Genomic DNA, 17,610 nt, shown 5'->3' on the forward strand with positions numbered 1-17,610 from the left:
GGCTGGGTGGGGAACAGCAGGGATACACAGGCCATCTTTATGCCCTCCCCTGTTGTAGAGCCTGCATCAACCAGCACCTGATGAACAACAAGGATTGCTTCTTCTGCAAAGCCACCATCATGTCTGTAGAGGACTGGGACAAGGCAGCCAGTGCAAGTGCCACTTCCTCGGCTGCCTAGGCCTACCTGGCCCACACAGCAGGAACCTCTACCCTTAAACTCAAACCCAGGCTGGGCCCTATTTATGAGCCCCTTGCCCTGTCCCCCACGGCCCCCCACCATGCCCTATTTGTGCCTGAGCTTGACTTTCAGTCAGGGCCACAGTGAGCATTAAATTATTATTCCATACAGTCCTGGCCCAGCCCATCTTGAGGGAGTGGGCTTTGTGGGGTATGCCCAGCAAGGATCTTGCCAGATTATGTCCACAGGAGAAGGCGGGTGTCCGATGGCTTCAACCTTGTCCAATCCTCCCCAGTCAGATGGCAATGAGTCCAGGGCCTCCTGATGTGTCGAGCCAGTGATCCCCTTGCCAGTGGGGAAATGGGGGCTCAGCCAGCCCCACAGCATCCTCACATGATGATGCGGGGCTCCGGCACCGACTCACCAATAGACTTGTGGGGCAGCACACTGGCCCCGTTGAGGTAGAGCTCGTCGTTAACTATGACGTCCTCACCCAGCACTGTCACGTTCTCCATGCGCACCTTGGGGGGAGGGGCAGGCCTGTCAGCGAGGCAGAGGCATTCCCCCACCCTCCCCATCTGACCCAGCCCGGAGGCTTACCCACTGGCCCACGCGGCAGCGCCAGCCTACAATGCAGGACTCAAGCCAGGAGTGGGAGCGAATGTGGGCATCTCGCAGCACCGTGCACCGCCGAATGCACACACCATCCTCCACCACCACACCAGGACCCAGACTCACATTAGGGCCAATGCTGCAGTTCTCGCCAATACGGGCACTTGGGTCCTGAGGACAGCGGGGAAAACACAAGTGGGCCATCTGTCCCCCAAGGTTGAGGGGGTTGACAATGCTCTGGGCAAGGGCCTCACCACCAGCACGTTGCCCACAATGCCGGGGCCTGAGCACAGTTGCTCAGGCTGCTTCTGTCGCAGCGACTGCAGGAAGAGGCACATGCCGGTGAGGAAATCCTTGGGCTGCCCAATGTCCATCCAGAAGCCTGTAGGGAGAGAATGCATCAGGGGGCTCAGCCCAGCCACAGACCCCCCCCACCCTGTGGCCTCCCTGCCTCACCCTGCAACTCCATGGCATAGAGCTGCCCCTCCTTGGCCATGACAGGGAAGATCTCCTTCTCAATGGATGTGGGCTGCAGCTGTGGGAGTGGGCAGCTCATGAGCAGGGTCATGGCAGTGGTGGCCTGCCCTACCCCAGCCCACCCAGCAGCTGGCTTCTACACACCTGGATGCGCCGTAGCACTGGAGGGCTCAGGATGTACATGCCTGCGTTGATCTTGTTGGAAACAAACACCTGCGGCTTCTCCACGAACCGGTGAATGCGGCCTGTGTCCGCCTCACACACTACCACGCCATACTTAGAGGGTTCCTCCACTTTGGTCACCTGAGTGCAGGGGGACTTCAGGCCTAGTCCAGGGCTCCTGAGCCTTGATATACATGCTGTCCTAAATTTCAGGGGCTTTGCCGAAAATGCTTAAAGGCACAAACTGCACAGCTCTGCAACCGCAACACCAAGGGGCAGTTCAAGGCTGGAGGATGGGAGAGGCTAGGGAGGCTGCGCATGGGGACAGGTACATTAGAGCAGAAAGACGTGCTCTCTTACCAGAATTGAGCCCTCCTGGCCATGGTGCCGGTGGAACTGCACCATGGCTTGAAAGGGGAAATCGCAGATCACGTCACTGTTGAGGACGAAAAAAGGGTCTGCAGTCTCAGAGAGCAAGTCACGGGCCAGTGCCAGGGGCCCAGCTGGGGGAGAGGAACAGGTCACCATCATTTTGGGGGTCTGAGACCCTGGATCCAGGCTCAGCAGTCCCCATCCAGGCTGAGTCTTGCTCCTTCCTTGGCCCTAAACCCTCCCCAAGGGACCTTCCTATCTCTACTGACCTGTTCCTAAAGGCTCCTCTTCATGGGACATAGAGATTCGGATTCCTAGCTGGAAGGAAGAAGCCCCCCGTCAGGTTCCTCTCACCACGGTGAAAAGTTGAGCGGGGACCAAGGGAAAGAGCGAGAAGTCCGTGCCTCACCCTTTGCTCCTGCGCCTTCATTTCCTTCTCCAGCACCTGAGACATATAGCTCACAGCCAGAATCACGTGGTCCACGCCGGCCTGTGGGCAACAGAACAGCGCCGGCCGCCAAGCGGATTCAGCCGAAGGCACAGGTGTCCCCGATCCCCGATCGCTGGCCGTCCCTCATCCTATCAGGTCCTACCAAGATCCCGGCCCCGGGCCTTACCGCGGCCAGTGCCTCCACTTGGTGCAGCAAGATAGGCTTATTGCAGAAGTCCACCAGCGGCTTCGGGATGCTTAGCGTCAGCGGCCGCAGGCGCGTCCCGTAGCCACCCACCAAAATCAGTGCCTTCATTGCGCCTGCGGGCGGCCGGAGAGTGAGTCCCGGGCTCCGAGGTGTCCGCGGCCTGCCTGGCGGACCCCTGCCGCACACTCCCGCCGCTGTGCCCGGCCCCTCGCCCTTCACCCGCCAGACTGACCAACTCTGGCTCTGCCTTGTCCGCCCAGTCCGCGCTGACGCTAGGGCCGAGACCGCAGCAAACCTGGACACGACGCCGGACGGAGACAGACTGCCTCCCAACTCGGGCCGGCGGCCGGCGGGAAGTGACGTAAACTCGGGCGGCCCAATCAGCTACCGTATACGTGGCACACAGTCGGCGTCGAAGCGCCGAAACGCGACGCTCCGGCCGACGCAGCCAATGAGAACCGAGCGCGCCGGGCTACCATGGGGACCGGGACCCGGACCTGCGGGTCAGCTGGCCATTGGCGGATACAAAAGCGGAGCTGGCGCCAAGGGCGAGGCTTCTTTTGCGCTGCGCCCCAACCGCTTCCGGCCCCTCCCCGCCTCACCGGGCCGGCCGGGCCGGGGAGGGGCCGAGGATGCGGGCGGGCCGGACTATGCCAGTCTCCCGGAGGCCGAGGGGTTTCTCAAAGACACGGACACGCCTCGGTTTCTAGCGGTTTATTTTGACATACACGACCTCAGACACAAGCGGGGCGGGCAGCGCTAGGTGTACAGAAAGGGGCAGGCTCAGTCCAATGCCGGAGCAGCCCCTCCCCTGCACGCAAGGTCCCGAGAAAACGCAACCGCGCCCAGACGCGACCGGAGCCACGTGTCATATCCGGGCGCAGGGCTCGGGCGGCGTGGACAGGCTTAGGCAGCTTCCAGGAAAGTGGAGTAGAGAGCGGTCCTCCAGGCGAGGCCTTGCAGTTCCCCGAGAAGCAAAGATACCAGGCCCTTCCCTTGGTTCTCCCCAAACTTTTCCCCATTAAAACATTTTTTAAATCGGCACAAACAAAACCAAATTGAACAGTTTTAAAAGTTCAAGCAATCTGCATCTAGGGGGGGGGTGCACGTGGCGGGATGTGAGCAAGTGAGCAAAGGATACGAACTAGCCCAGGCCTTTGGCCCCTTAAGGAGAATCCCCACGCCCACTGTACAGGCCCGGATGTGAGGGAGGGGTGGCGTCCCGGGCAAGTTGCAAAACTGGTCCCCTTCCTCTTTAAGCACCGCCCATCCCACCCCGCTAGGGGGCTGGTGTCGACTTCGCCCAGGGAAGCACTATAGAGAGGGGTCGCTTGAACGCCCCAACCCGTGATCCCATCTTGCACTTTGGTCCCAAGTTGGGGCTGGGAAGGCAGGGCCTGGCAGGGACAGGGCTCTCTAGCATGGAACAGGGCGAAATGGTGGCAAAGAGCGTGTGCAGACACACATGCCCACCACCCACCAGAAAACAGGGCTGTGTCTCCCAAGTGTTCAAAAGTACTGAAAACAAGGGACCCTGCCCTGGGGGAGAAGCAGCAAATCCCAGCCCTGCTCTTTTAGTGCCAGGCAAACACTGAATTTAAGTCGGTACAGCCTCTCTCGCGATGAAGAGCGGAATGGGGCAGCATCTCCCATAATATACAAACTCAGGAAGCACAGCACATCCGCAGGCTGGAGAGGTGCCATCAAGTGGGTCCCGAGTGGCCCCAGACCCTTTGCTTTAGCCTCTGCCTTACCAGGAAATGACTATCCACACTAATGAAGAGCTACTGCCCCCATGGATGAAGCCACAGAATAGTACAGAAGATGGTCATTACTGACCAGAAACAGGCAAGCTGCCCCTCCTAGCCCCAAGGAATGGGAACCTGCCCACCAATGGCACCAGGGTCAGAGGGCCGAGAGAGATGGGATCCCATCAAGGAGCCCATTTAAGATGTGTGGGGCTGCATCTCTAAGGACCAGGAAATTAGTCCATCAGTTACCAAGGCCTCTCAGAGACACAGGCTGGCAGGCTTACCATTAATGCCCCAATAGGGACATGCTAAAAGTGACAATGACAGTGGCCCTAGACTCAGAGGTGAGAGCACTAACCTCAGCAATGGCTAGGTGAGTGCAGTATCACCTGGCCACATGTGTTAGAGGTGGCAGGTCTCTGTGCCATTAAGGGCTGGCAGCAAAAGTTATGGGCAAGGAATGGGTCACCCCCTGGGCCTTCACTGTGCTACTGTCAGTGTTGAGTGTTGAGGGGGCCACACTCCAGGCTCACAGAGAGGGTGTTGGGCCAGCAGGGAAACACCTCCTCCAATTCATTTTGCTACCAGTTCTTTTAGAAAAGGTAGCACCTGCTGAGGAAGGGCACAGGGGCAAAAGCTCACCTCAGAAATGGTAAAGAGAATATTTTGCTGAGGGAAGCATGAAGAAAATCAATATTTACTAATGAACAAGGCTACACCCCAGGGGAAAGATCACAGGGGCTGGTAGATGGACAAATGGACAGACTGATGGACCCCAGTACTGATAAGACAAAACTCTCATTAGCAGAATCTGGGCACCTGCACCCAGCACCCAATGTCCCTATAAGCAAACAAGCTTAAAGTTCTCCCTCACAAGCCTGGAGCTCCTCACATGGGCTGCTGCCTTGAGCTTGGCCTGGGGAGAGGTGAGACCCTGAGCGGACCACAGCCTTTGAGCCCTGGAAGGAGCAGCCCATCCAAGGCAGCACAGCTGCCCAAGCTAGAGGAAGAGGACTCCTACCCACAGCACAAGGACTGCAAATACTAGCTGGGTCAGAGCCATCAGAGGCCCTGAGGCCTGCTGGAACACTGATTCTCCTCAGCAAACAGAGCAGGGCCCCCTCCAGTGGAGCAAGAGGGGATGGCCTCCTTAGGCAAGGGATCTTGGTGAGAAACGCTGGCTGGACTGTGCAGGCAGGAGGAGGAGCAGGTTCAAGTGCCAAATAGTGCCTGGGGATCCCAGGGCCTGCCCTCTATCATTGCTGGCTTCAGCACAGCTTCATGAATCTAGCCTCATGCCAAGGTCAGAACCGAGAAGGGTCCAGCTGTGTGCAGTTGGCCCTGTGGTGCCCTGGGGACATCTGTTACAGACCTGGATGATACCCACAACACAAGCTACAAAGTCCCCCAAGAGATGGGCACCCAACCCTCTACTACTGGGAACAAGGGATGAGTGAGCATGGAGGGGCCCTGAGCCAACCCAGGGCTTCACTCCACAACTAGCAGGACCCTGCAGCCACAGACCCCGAAGACCTAGGCAAGAGAAACCAATGTCCAAGGGCAACCTGTCCCTGCTGCCAAGCCCACCAGGGGTATCTCTTCCTTCCTAAGTCAGCCTGGACACAGCAGTCAGAACCATAGAGCTAGGAAGCCTGGCTGAGAGGATGTGTTCTGCCCTCCTTCACTTTATATATATGGATTCCAGGCTACAGCTAAAAACATTTCTTTTAGTTTACACCAAAGAGAAATATAACCCTTTTAAAAGCAAGTCTGTGTGTCCTCATGGCGAGTTCAGAGCAATGGTCCCTGCCTGAGGGTGGAGAGGAAGGGGTTCTGGAAGCCCAGAGCTGGGCCTACTGGTTCTCGTCCCGCATCTGTTCCATGATGCTGATGAGGTTCTCCAGGCCAAACACATAGCCTCGGTCAGGCCCATCATGCACAGTGGGGTCATCTCGGAAGCCCTTGAATGTGCTGTGTGCAAAGTCGATCATGCGGACATCCACCTTGGGTGGAGAGAAGGGGCCCACCTCGGGGCTGGTGCTGCTGGGGCTGGTGCTAGGGCCACAGGATGGTGCCACCTCAGGGAGCCCTGTGTCCAGGTGCTTGATACGCATTTCGGACCGGCGGTCCAGGTAGGACTCAGACCGGCACTCCTTACCATCATAGATGACAAGCAGGGAACTGGAGTAGAAGCGGTAGGAGGCCTGCCGCTCCAGTACAGCTTTCAGGCCTCGCAGTTTGCTCAGGATGGGCTCAAAAAGGTCACGCCGCAGGTCCAGGCCATTGTGCAGGTACTGATAGAGGGCATTGCGGAAGCCTTCAATGGAGAGCCCACGGCCATAGTACTTGTTCCTGCAGAGGTAATGCCCCGTGTCCAGCTGGTACACCTGAAACCCCAGGAGACAGACAGGTGAGTACCAGGGAGGTCTGATGACCTCACGGTGCCCTGGGCAGGCACTATCTGGAAAGTACTTCTGACCAACCTGAGCTTTTCTGCTCAACCCTACACAACTAGAGTAGGCAGGCCAAGTTCACCCTAAGTTTTCCTGTGGTAAAGCCAGCAATGTGCAGAGACCAGGCCTACAGGTTTTCTGTCACTACCTTTGGAGCCCTCCTCCAAGTTGCCCCAGGAGACCAGCTGGACTCAAACTAGGAATTATCTTGCTGACAGACAAGAGTCTTACTTGCCCCAATATGAAGGCAACAGGCTCTCACAGTGGTTCTGCACTGGAGCCCAGACCAAGGTCCCCAGGTAAGGACAAGAGGGCTCAGGGAACATGTCTACAAAAACGCACTCAGCACTCTGTAGGGGACTCACCCTCTCGGAGGAGATTCTGGACCACTGTGGGCCAGGAGGACACCTGGCTCGGATAGCAGGCAGGCACACACACAACCCAAAACATGCAAGCAGGAGCACCTAGGCTCTCACCAAGGATGACTCACCTGCATGCCACAGACCCTGACACCCAGCGTAGCTGACGTACTTTGCTCGCACTTCCGCATCTGCCGGGCTGCCTTCTCAGCTGATGCATCATCACCATGCTGCCGGGTGCCCATCTTCAGGTCCAGCACACAGGGGTACTTGAAGTGGTGCACCACGTTCTCAAGCAGGAGGAACTCTGGGCCACAGTCAAGGGGAATAACCACCAAACTCACCATCAGCCCCAGCCAGAAAAGCATAATTCCATTTTTCTATAAAAGGAGGCATTCCATTCTAATGTAATCTGTGTTCACCTCACAAACTCTCAAATGTGGATTTCAAACCACTGGCTTATTATTTCTTTAAAAAAAATCTTTGTTGTGGTAAAATACACATAACATTTATCATTTTAACCATTTTTAAGTATACAGTTCAGTGGCATTAAGTACATTCATATTATTGTGCAACCATCACCACCATCCAATCTCCAAAACTTTTTCATCTTCCCAAATAGAAATTAGAAACTGTACCCATTAAACAGTAACTCCCATTCCCCTCTCCCCTGCCCCCATAACCACTGTCTACTTTCTGTCTCTATGAATTTGCCTGTTCTAGATACTTCATATAAGTGGCATCATGTAATATTTGTCCTTTTGTATCTGGCTCTTTCGCTTAGCAAATTGTTTTCAAGGTTCATCCATATTGTAGCATGTGACAAAATTTCATTCCTTTTTATGGCTGACTAATTTTTCATTGTATGTATATACCACATTTGTTGATATCATTTTTATTTTATTCTTTAGATCTGTCTTGCAGGCATACAATAAACCAAAGAAGATTTGGCAGTTTCACATACATCCCTGGCACCATCAGTAAACCAAGGCCCTGCTCAATCCAGTGTCTCACTCAGGCCTAAGAAGTAAGGAACTTCCTTTGTAGCACTACTACAAAAATGATAAATCAGATTTAACATTCCCAAACAGGAATCTTTAGAAAAATCTGGATTTAAATTTCTATCTTGCCATTTTCTGAATAAACTTCAAACCAGTGGACCATATATTTAAACTTATCCCTTAGTACTTCTAGGATCTTCTGCTTAAAATGGCTCTGTGGTCCTGGCCTCCTGGCATTTATATCCATGTCCTCATCTACATCTCCTGTCTGCAACAATCTTAAAGGTACAGGCCTGTCACATGTCTGCCAAAAGTCATCAGGGCTCACAGCCTGGCCCTCAATTCCATATTTGGGACTATGTAGCAATCACATGGTCTTGGAGGATAAGACCCTCAGCATCACTATGATGATGAATATTTTAATATCCGCTAATTCTTTAAGGAGTAACACTAAAAAAATCATTAAATATGGCTTTTAACTAGTCTCATCACCTGCTATAAGCTATAAACAAGTGACAGTAAAACTCAAAGAAGGTTGCAGAAATATCTCACAATGCCTGAGAGCACTGGATCCTGCTTCGGCCACTCACTGGCCCTGAGCACAACACTTAACCACCCTGTGCTTCCATTTACTCGTCTGTAAACGGAAATCATAACACTTCCTCCCTCAAAAGACTTAGGAAAACTGAGTAAGTATATATGAAGTGCTCAGCATACTTCCCTCAGTTTCTCAGTAAGATTTATTTATTGTCTACTGCTTCAAAACACTAAATGATTTTAAGAATTCCCATTTCATAATACTTTTTACCTTTGGTATCTTAAAAAACTGTTTTATATTGCACAGGTATAGTGTTTAGAAAAAACATACTAAAATCAAACATATTACTTTTTAATTATTATCTTTTGGGAGGGGAGAAATACACACATGTACACGTGTACATATGCGCACGCGCACACACACACACCCCCCAATTCTAGACATGCACTGATAAATATGGTAGCCACTATCCATGCCTGGTGATTTAAATTTAGATTTTAATTAATTAAATAAATAAAAAATTCAGTAACTCAGTCACAGCAGCCACATTTCGGTTACAGTGTAGCTAGTGGCTACCACAAATTTCAGCACAGATTCAGAATACTTCCATTGTCACAGACAGTTCTATTGGACAGCACTCTTCTAGACTGCCAAGTTTAAGCTTCAGTCTTACCAGCCCCAAAACGCAGGAAAGAAACAACATGTTGATGAAAATAAGAAGGACAAAGAGGAAGAAGAGCCTATGGAAAAGGGAGATGAGAACAAAAGAGGAGCCCCTGAACAGAGAGGGCGCTGGCCATGGTACTGTTAGGTGCCCTGACACAGGACTCATGGTCCCAGTAGCAGGCACTGCTGGAGAAGCAGTAACAAGGATACTGTAGAGTTTTCGGTCCTTGGACTCGGAGCGCATGCGGCTCAGCTGCTGTTTGTGACAGCGCAGGCTCCAAGGGTTGTGGCTGATCTTCTCGGAACTCAGACCGCTGTTGCCATCCAGCATCTGGAAAGGGACATCCGAGTGGCTGTGTAGCTCCACCTTCGGAGTCTTTGCCTCCTGGGGGCTAAGAAGGAAGAACATACCCATTGCTACGGGGCTCAGACAAGTCACCCTCTGGGGTCTCACTACACAGGGTGGCGGAGGCCTGGATCAAGTCTAATGTGCCACGCATAGACCTTCCTGAGGGGTGACACGGGGCCCAGATGCATGAGCCCATCAAAGTGAGTAAATGGTATAAGTACTAAGGAGCTAGGGTGTGCAGCCTGTGTTGCTAAACTGATCTGATCTGATGTCAGAGACAAACTATGTGCTGCCACATCTAAGAAAAGTCCCAATTCCAACTTCTAGGTCAAGTCACAGAGCATCCTATTCACTGAATTTTTTTTTTTTTTTTGGCCATGCTGCACGGCTTGCAGGATCTTAGTTCCCGGACGAGGGATCAAACCCAGGCCCTCGGCCGTGGAAGTGCTGAGTCCCAACCACTGGACTGCCAGGGAATTCCCTCACTGAAACTTATTTTTGAGTGATATTAAATATATATAAAGTAATTTAATCATACAATTTTAATTTCACTTTGGTTCAAAACGCTCATTTTTTATTTACATTAGTTTTATTTTTTTTACAATTCAGTTTTTTGGCGTTTTTTTTTTTTTTTTTTTTTTTTTGCGGTACGCGGGCCTCTCACTGTTGTGGCCTCTCCCGTTGCGGAGCACAGGCTCCAGATGTTCAAGCTCAGCGGCCATGGCTCAGGGGCCCAGCCACTCCGCGGCACGTGGGATCTTCCCGGACTGGGGCACGAACCCGCGTCCCCTGCATTGGCAGGCGGACTCTCAACCACTGCGCCACCAGGGAAGCCCTGGCGTTTTTTTTAGTATATTCATGAGGTTATAAAACATCACCACTATTTAATTTTTAGGAATTTTCATCACCCCAAAAACAGACCTTGTCACCATTAGCAGTCACTTCCCATCTATCCCTCCCCCTCAGTCCCTGGCATCCACTGACTTTGCCTTCTGTCTCTTGGACAGAAACAATGGATTTGCCTATTCTGAACATCTTATATAAATGGAACCATATAATATGTGGTTTTCTGTGACTGGCTTCTTTCATTTAACATAAATGTTTTCAAGGTTCATCCATGTTGTAGCATGTGTCAGTACCCCATCCCTTTTTATTGCTGAGTAATATTCTATTGTATAGTTATACGACATTTAATTTATGGACACTCAGGTTGTTTCCAGTTTTCGGCTATTAGGAATAATGCTGCTATAAACATTTGTGTACAAGTTTTATGTGTGAATATATTCCTTCAATTCTCTTGGGCATATACCTAGGAGTGCAGTTGCCAGGTTTAACTTTTTGAAAAACTGCCTAATTGTTTTCCAGAATAGCTGCACTATTTTACATTCCCATCAGCAATGTAGGAGGGTTCCAATTTCTCCATATCCTCATCAAAACTTTTATTGTCTATCCTTTTGATTATGGCCACCCTTGTCAGGGTTCACATTTTTTTGCATGATATATCAAGAAAAATAATTCTTTGTAGACTATTTTCCTAATCTACAAGAAAAGTCAATTTCCAATGCAATAAACTGAACTTCAGATTCAGGGAAAGGATTAATAGCTGATATCAGAGTCTCAGAGAGATATGACACCCAAACCCTTAAGGAACACTAGTCTGGATGCCACTCATTGCCTTTGGGCTCTGACATCCTGCAGGTGAGAAAGGAGCTGGAACCTCATCGTGGACCAATGCATTTCCACCTCTGTCTTGGGGGTGCGAGACATAACAAAGCTGGAGAAAACAGGGTGTTCTTGTTCCCAAAAAGCTGAGGGAACTTCATTCTCTCTTGACTAGCTACAGCCATACTCAGAAGGAGGCATCACTGGGGTGATGTGACATACAGGCGGCAGCCTGCACCTATGTGGGTGGCCTAAGAACATCAGCCACCTTCCCCCAACCTTGAGCCTTACTTCCACATGATGTATCAGGACTCTAGAGATATTCTGAGTATATCAGGACCAGACATGAACCACCAGTCCTGCTTACCATCCCCTTACCTCTCTGAGGTTTCAAGGGACAGGCTGGCTTTCTCCTCCCTGTGGTCACTGCCACTGCCTGACCGGTGCAGGCTCCGGCGAGAGTGCTTACGCCGAGGTTGCTCCCGCTCTGGTGTGTCATCCTGCTCCACGGTCTCACTTTCCACATAAGGGTAGGCCAACAAGTTGATGTAACCATCACTGTCCCCCTCAAAGCAGACTGACACCACTCCTGTTGGAGAAAAAAAGGCAGCCAGTCAACAAATGTCTACAGAGATTGGGTCCCTTCAGTTCAGACTGCTGGCACATGCTGTCCCTCAGCACACTGACATCACCTGCCCTGTATCAACTGTGGGAACAATGACTAGCAGACATCTTTCCAAAACACAGCTGACCACTAATCCCCCATTCTAAGTCTAACCACTAATCCCCCATTCTAAGTCCACTATTTACCTTTGATTTTGGATAAATCTATATATTTTTCCCATTCTCTTGTCTAACCCTCTCACTTTCTTTTTTCCTTTTTAATAAATTTATTTATTTATTTATTTTTGGCTGCGTTGGGTCTTCGTTGCTGCGCACAGGCTTTCTCTAGTTGTGGCGAGCGGGGGCTACTCTTCATTGGGGTGCGTGGGGGTTCTCATCACTGTGGCTTCTCTTGTTGTGAAGCATGGGCTCTAGGCGCGTGGGCTCAGTAGTTCTGCATGTGGGCTCAGTAGTCGTGGCTCACGGGCTCTAGAGCATGGGCTCAGTAGTTGTGGTGCACGGGCTAAGTTGCTCCGCGGCATGCGGGATCTTCCCGGACCAGGGCTCGAACCCGTGCCCCCTGCACTGGCAGGCGGATTCGTAACCACTGAGCCACCAGGGAAGCCCACCCTCTCACTTTCAACTACTGCCTTCTGTACCATTCAAAAGAACTGTATTTTCTAGGTGACATCCACACTCGACATAATTTAACCCTCTACTTATTTAACTGCTCTATGATGCTGTCATTTCCTATGTCCTCCTCTAGATCTGGTTTCCTTCTGCCTGACAATGTCACCTTGAGAGACATCAAGACTTCTCAAAGACAGTCCCCAAAATATGTCTTCTGCCGACACTGAACATCAGGCTATTCTAAGCTCAACAGGCAGAACTTCTGCCTCACCAAACCACCAGCATTCCTAAGTTGAAACACCTATTTTCCATGCTGTACTCATGCAAAACAGTTTGTTGTGCCCATTTTTATCAAACAGGTTTTCATAGTTTCTTCTGGATCATTACCAAACGAGTTGAAACACAATACCTAGAAATCAAGGAGTTTTTTGTTATTTGTTCTTAAAAAGGTCGAGGCTGCCCTTCATCTAACTTCCATATCCAACCCTCTGTCAGCTACACTCCTCGTTTACATTCTTGGTGTGCAATATCAGCATTATTGAGAATCAGTGAGAAGCATTTAGGAATATGTCAGTATGCTAGACCAAGAATATCCTTCTCTTTGGCCCATTTCCTTCTCCAGGAGGGCACTGCCCCAATCCCTGGTCTCTATTAGGAAAAAAAATCCTTAAGACATTAAGGTGAAATCGATTTTTCTTACCTTCTCATTACATTGCTTAAATGTACACCTCACTTTAGTGAGCTTCACAACTGTGTCCTGGCTTCCTTACATAGATGACTGCCTCTCCTACAGGTTTCTGCCTTTGTAACTTCTTCTCTTTGTCTTTTCCAGAGCTTCAGTTATGTTCAAGTTTGAATGCCCTCTGGTCTACAATATTCTTTGTTTCCTGGGCTCCCCCTCGTACTCTGATCTAGAGTGTCCTCCAGGCCTGCCACATAGCTCCCATGCTGGGCCCCTCCTTGCTGCAGCTGACCAGAGTGAGAATTGTTCCTTCTATGTCCTCTCCTTTTCCCTTCTTTCTTGGTTTCCTCCTTATTTGAGTGGAATACATCTTCAAGTAACTTCCTAAGAGTGCTCAGGAGGTCAATTTTCTGAGTCCTTTGCAGGACTTTATTCTATTCCAACACTTGACTGATAGTTTGGCTGAAGACAGAATTCTATGTTGTCTGAAAATAAAGACAGTTTTACTTCTTCCTTTCCAATCTGGATGTCTTTTATTATTTCATTTTCTTGCCTAACTGCACTGGCCAGAACCTCCAAGTTATATGTCAACTAGAAATGGAGAGCATGGACATTCTTGTCTCGTTCCTGATCTTAGGGGTTAAAGCAATTGTCTCATCACTGAGTAGGAAGCTAGCTGTAGGTTTTCATAGATGCCTTCTATCAGGTTTGAGGAACTTTCTTTCCATCCCCACTTTGCTAAGAGTTTTGTTACTCCTGTTGTTTTATCAAGAATGGATGTTGATACAGATGGCCAACAGGTACATGAAAAGATGCTCAACAATGGCTAATTATTAGAGAAATGCAAATCAAAACTACAACGAGGTACCACCTCACACCAGTCAGAATGGCCATCATTAAAAAATGTACAAATAACAAATGCTGGACAGGGTGTGGAGAAAAGGGAACCCTCCTACATTGTTGTTGGGAATGTAAATTGGTGCAGCCGCTATGGAGAACAGTATGGAGGTTCTTCAAAAAACTAGAGTTGCCAGATGATTCAGCAATCCCACTCCTGGGCATATATCTGGACAAAACTGTAATTCAAAAAGATGCATGCACCCCTATGTTCACAGCAGCACTATTCACAATAGCCAAGACATGGAAACAACCTAAATGTCCATCAACAGATGAATGGATAAAGATGTGGTACATATAGACAACGGACTATTACCCAGCCATAAAAGAGAATGAAATAATGCCATTTGCGGTAACACTGATGGACCTAGAGATTGTCATACTAAGTGACGTAAGTCAGAAAGACAAATACCATATGATATCACTTACATGTGGAATCTAAAATATGACAAGAACTTTTCTACAATACGAAACAGAAACAGACTCACACACAGAGAACAGACTTGTGGGGGTTGGGGGGGAGGGATGGATTGGGAGTTTAGGATTAGCAGATGCAAACATATATAGAATGATTAAATAACAAGGTCCTACTGTATAGCACAGGGAACTATATTCAATATTCTGTGATAAATCATAATGGAAAAGAATATGAAAAAGAATGTACATATATGTATAACTGAATCACTTTGCTGTACAGCAGAAATTAACATAGCATTGTAAATAAACTATACTTCAGTAAAATAAATTTTAAAAAAGAATGTATGTTGGATACTGTCAAGTACTTTTTCTGCACTTACTGAGATAATCATATGATTTTTCTTTTTTTAGTTTATTGATATGGTCAATTACATTAACTTTTGAATGTTAAACCTACCCTGCATTACTCCTATGGTAAACCCTACTTGGTCACGACATACTGTCCTTTTAATATATTCTTAATATATTCTTTAATATATTCTTAATATATTCAATTTGCTAAAATCTTGTTCAAATTTTTTAGGTTCGTCTAGGACATTAATTTTCTTGTAATGTCCTTATAGAATGAGTAGAGATGTATTCCTGCTTCAACTTTTTGAAAGAGTTTGTGTAGTATTTCTTAAATATTTGGTAGAATTCACCAGTGAAGTTGTGTGGGCCTGGAGTTTTCTTTGCTAAAATGCTTTAAATTCCAATTTCAATTTATTTACTACATAGGGCTATTCAGATTATTCATTTCTTCTAGAGTGAGTTTTCATAGTTTGTGTGTTGCAATAAATTGTCTATTTCATCTAAGTTGTAGAATTTACTGGCATAAAGTTGTTCATAATATTTTTATTTTTTTTAATATCGGTAGAAACTGTAGTGATGATACATCTATCTTTTTTTTTTAAGATTTCTTTTTTGATGTGGACTATTTTTAAAGTCTTTATTGAATTTGTTACAATATTGCTTCTATGTTTTGGTTTTTTGGCCGTGAAGCATGTGGGATCTTAGGTCCCCAACCAGGGATCGAACCCACATCCCCTGCATTGGAAGGTGAAGTCTTCACCACTGGACCACCAGGGAAGTCCCACATCTGTCATTTCTGATATTGGAAATTTATGTCTTTTCTTTTTCCTAATCAGTCTGGCTAGAGATTTATCCTAGCCTTTGGTCTTTAGTTTTCACTGATTTTCTTTATTTTTGCTCATTTTCCTACTGAATTGTCTTTTTTCCTATTGATTTTGAATTGCATACACACACACACACACAGAGCATCATACCTGATCAAGGGAGAAGTGGTTATGCTATGGGTCGAACAGGAAGAAGAGCCTTCCAAGAGTGGGTAAGATCTGGTAATTAAATGAGCCATGCAACCTACCACTAGTTTAAAAAATATGTATTTTTTTGATCCTAATTTTTTTTTTTTTTTTACCTCATTACTCACACCTAGAAAGAATTCAGGTAGGAAAATGAAAATCAATGGTCCTTTACTTCATTTGATATAAGTCCTAATTTTCTTGGCATTTTTAAGATTGGCTTAAACACAGAGAATTACATTTAGGTAGAGGTTTTCGGGGTTTTTTTTAATATACTTTTTTTTTTACTTTTAAAAATTGTGGTAAAAACATATTTAACATAAACTTGTCATTTTAACCATTTTTAAATGTAAAATTCAGTGGCATTAAGTACGTTCACAATGTTGTATAACCACTTTTGTTACCTATTTCCAGAACTTTTATATCACCTCAAACAAAATCTCTATACCCATTAAATAACTCCCCATTTCCCTCTCACCTGAACCCCTGGTACCCTCTAATCTACTTTCTGTCTCTACAAATTTGCCTACTGTAGATATTTCGTACAAGTGGAATCATGTAATGTTTGTTCTTTGAGGTCTGGCTTATTTCACTTAGCATAATGTTTTCAAGGTTCATCCACCTTGTAACACGTGTCAGAACTTCATTTGTTTTTAGGGCTGAATACTCTTCCAGCGTAAATATATGCCACATTTTGTTTATCCGTTCGTCTGTTCAACCCAATCAAACACTTGGGTTGTTTCCACCTTTTGTCTATTGTAAATAATGCTTCTGTGAGTATTACAAGTATCTGTTTGAGTCTCTATTTCCAATTCTTTTGAGTATATACCTAGGAGTGGAATTGCTGAATCATATGGTAATTCTGTGTTTAACTTTTTGAGGAACTGTCCAACTGTTTTTCCATAGTGGCTGTACCATTTGACATTCTTACCAGCAATGTTCCTATTTCTCCATATCTTTGCCACTCTTTCTTTCTCCCTTCCTTTCTTCCTGTCTTCCTTCCTTCCTTTCTTTTCCTTCTTTCTTTTAATGTATTTTTATTTATTTATTCAAATTAATTTTTATTGGAATATAGTTGCTTTACAATGTTGTATCAGTTTTCTTTCTTTTTAATAGCCATCCACTGGTAGTGAGTAGTCTCTATTGTGGTTTAGATTTGCATTTCCCTAATGACTAATGATGCTGATTATCTTTTCATGTGCTTATTGGCCATTTGTGTATCTATTCTGGAGAAATGTTTATTCAACTCCTTTGACCATTTATGAATACGGTTGTTTCTTAACTTATTTTTTTTAACATCTTTAATGGAGTATAATTGCTTTTGTTTCTTAACTCTTAATTGGCAAAAAGAGGTAGACTAGTTCTTAGAAGTAGTTGTTTTTTACCTCAGGGCTTTTGTCTATGAGAGGAATGGAATGTCCTTTCCATTGTCCTTTGCCCACAGCTGCTCCTCATCCTTCAGTCCTTTAAGTCTCCCCAGACACTCCTTCGCTGATCATTCTATATCAAGTGCTCTGTTTTGGAAGCTTTATTATTTTCAATTACAGAACATGACTTATTTTATTCAAAGTACTTATCACAATCTATAATTGTTTTGTCTATAATTTGTTTATTCTTTGTTTCTCACACTAGCATGCAAGCTCCATAAAGGTATGGGCCTTTTTTGTCTTTTACTCTAATGAGCACAGGGCTTGGCATCTAGTAGATGCTCAGTAAGTACTGGTAACAGAAAAATGAATGAGGCAAAGTTTTGAATAACTATACAGAAGCCTAGAACCTCATATTTAGTACTATTAAGAAG

At 47.2% G+C, this 17,610-nt stretch overlaps 3 protein-coding genes across 21 annotated transcripts in view; 1 reads left to right on the forward strand and 2 right to left on the reverse strand.

Annotated features, from left to right (window-relative positions):
- The window catches only part of RNF123 (ring finger protein 123), a 31,444-nt gene extending 31,095 nt beyond the window's left edge, over window positions 1–349 (forward strand). For all 12 annotated transcript variants that reach the window (XM_067754436.1, XM_067754441.1, XM_067754435.1 and 9 more), the window contains one exon: window positions 59–349. In XM_067754436.1, coding sequence (XP_067610537.1) covers window positions 59–179 — 121 coding nt within the window. In that variant the 3' untranslated portion in view covers window positions 180–349. The remainder of the gene's footprint in view (window positions 1–58) is intronic.
- On the reverse strand, window positions 319–2,820 carry GMPPB (GDP-mannose pyrophosphorylase B). The gene is made up of 10 exons (XM_067754459.1): window positions 2,673–2,820; window positions 2,420–2,553; window positions 2,212–2,292; window positions 2,072–2,120; window positions 1,791–1,933; window positions 1,413–1,571; window positions 1,248–1,326; window positions 1,046–1,173; window positions 780–962; window positions 319–700 (listed from the first exon to the last, which is right to left on the reverse strand). The coding sequence occupies exons 2-10, from the start codon at window positions 2,546–2,548 to the stop codon at window positions 569–571; spliced, it is 1,083 nt and encodes a 360-aa protein (XP_067610560.1). The 5' UTR covers window positions 2,549–2,553; window positions 2,673–2,820; the 3' UTR covers window positions 319–568.
- A 319-nt stretch (window positions 2,821–3,139) lies between these two features.
- The window catches only part of IP6K1 (inositol hexakisphosphate kinase 1), a 73,478-nt gene continuing 59,007 nt past the window's right edge, over window positions 3,140–17,610 (reverse strand). For all 8 annotated transcript variants that reach the window (XM_067754456.1, XM_067754452.1, XM_067754450.1 and 5 more), the window contains 4 exons: window positions 11,598–11,808; window positions 9,419–9,600; window positions 7,135–7,310; window positions 3,140–6,578 (listed from right to left, as the gene is read on the reverse strand). In XM_067754456.1, coding sequence (XP_067610557.1) covers window positions 6,045–6,578; window positions 7,135–7,310; window positions 9,419–9,539 — 831 coding nt within the window. In that variant the 5' untranslated portion in view covers window positions 9,540–9,600; window positions 11,598–11,808 and the 3' untranslated portion in view covers window positions 3,140–6,044. The remainder of the gene's footprint in view (window positions 6,579–7,134; window positions 7,311–9,418; window positions 9,601–11,597; window positions 11,809–17,610) is intronic.

The sequence above is a fragment of the Pseudorca crassidens genome, chromosome 10, assembly GCF_039906515.1.
Source record: "Pseudorca crassidens isolate mPseCra1 chromosome 10, mPseCra1.hap1, whole genome shotgun sequence".
Classification (NCBI taxonomy): domain Eukaryota; kingdom Metazoa; phylum Chordata; class Mammalia; order Artiodactyla; family Delphinidae; genus Pseudorca; species Pseudorca crassidens.

Coding starts and splice junctions, on each gene's coding strand:
- GMPPB (XM_067754459.1), bottom strand. CDS start 2,548: ATGAAGGCACTGATTTTGGTGGGTGGCTACGGGACGCGCCTGCGGCCG. Junction 1,572..1,790: donor GCCAGGAGGGCTCAATTCTG/GTAAGAGAGCAC, acceptor CCCTGCACTCAG/GTGACCAAAGTGGAGGAACC. Junction 1,174..1,247: donor CTATGCCATGGAGTTGCAGG/GTGAGGCAGGGA, acceptor CTCTCCCTACAG/GCTTCTGGATGGACATTGGG.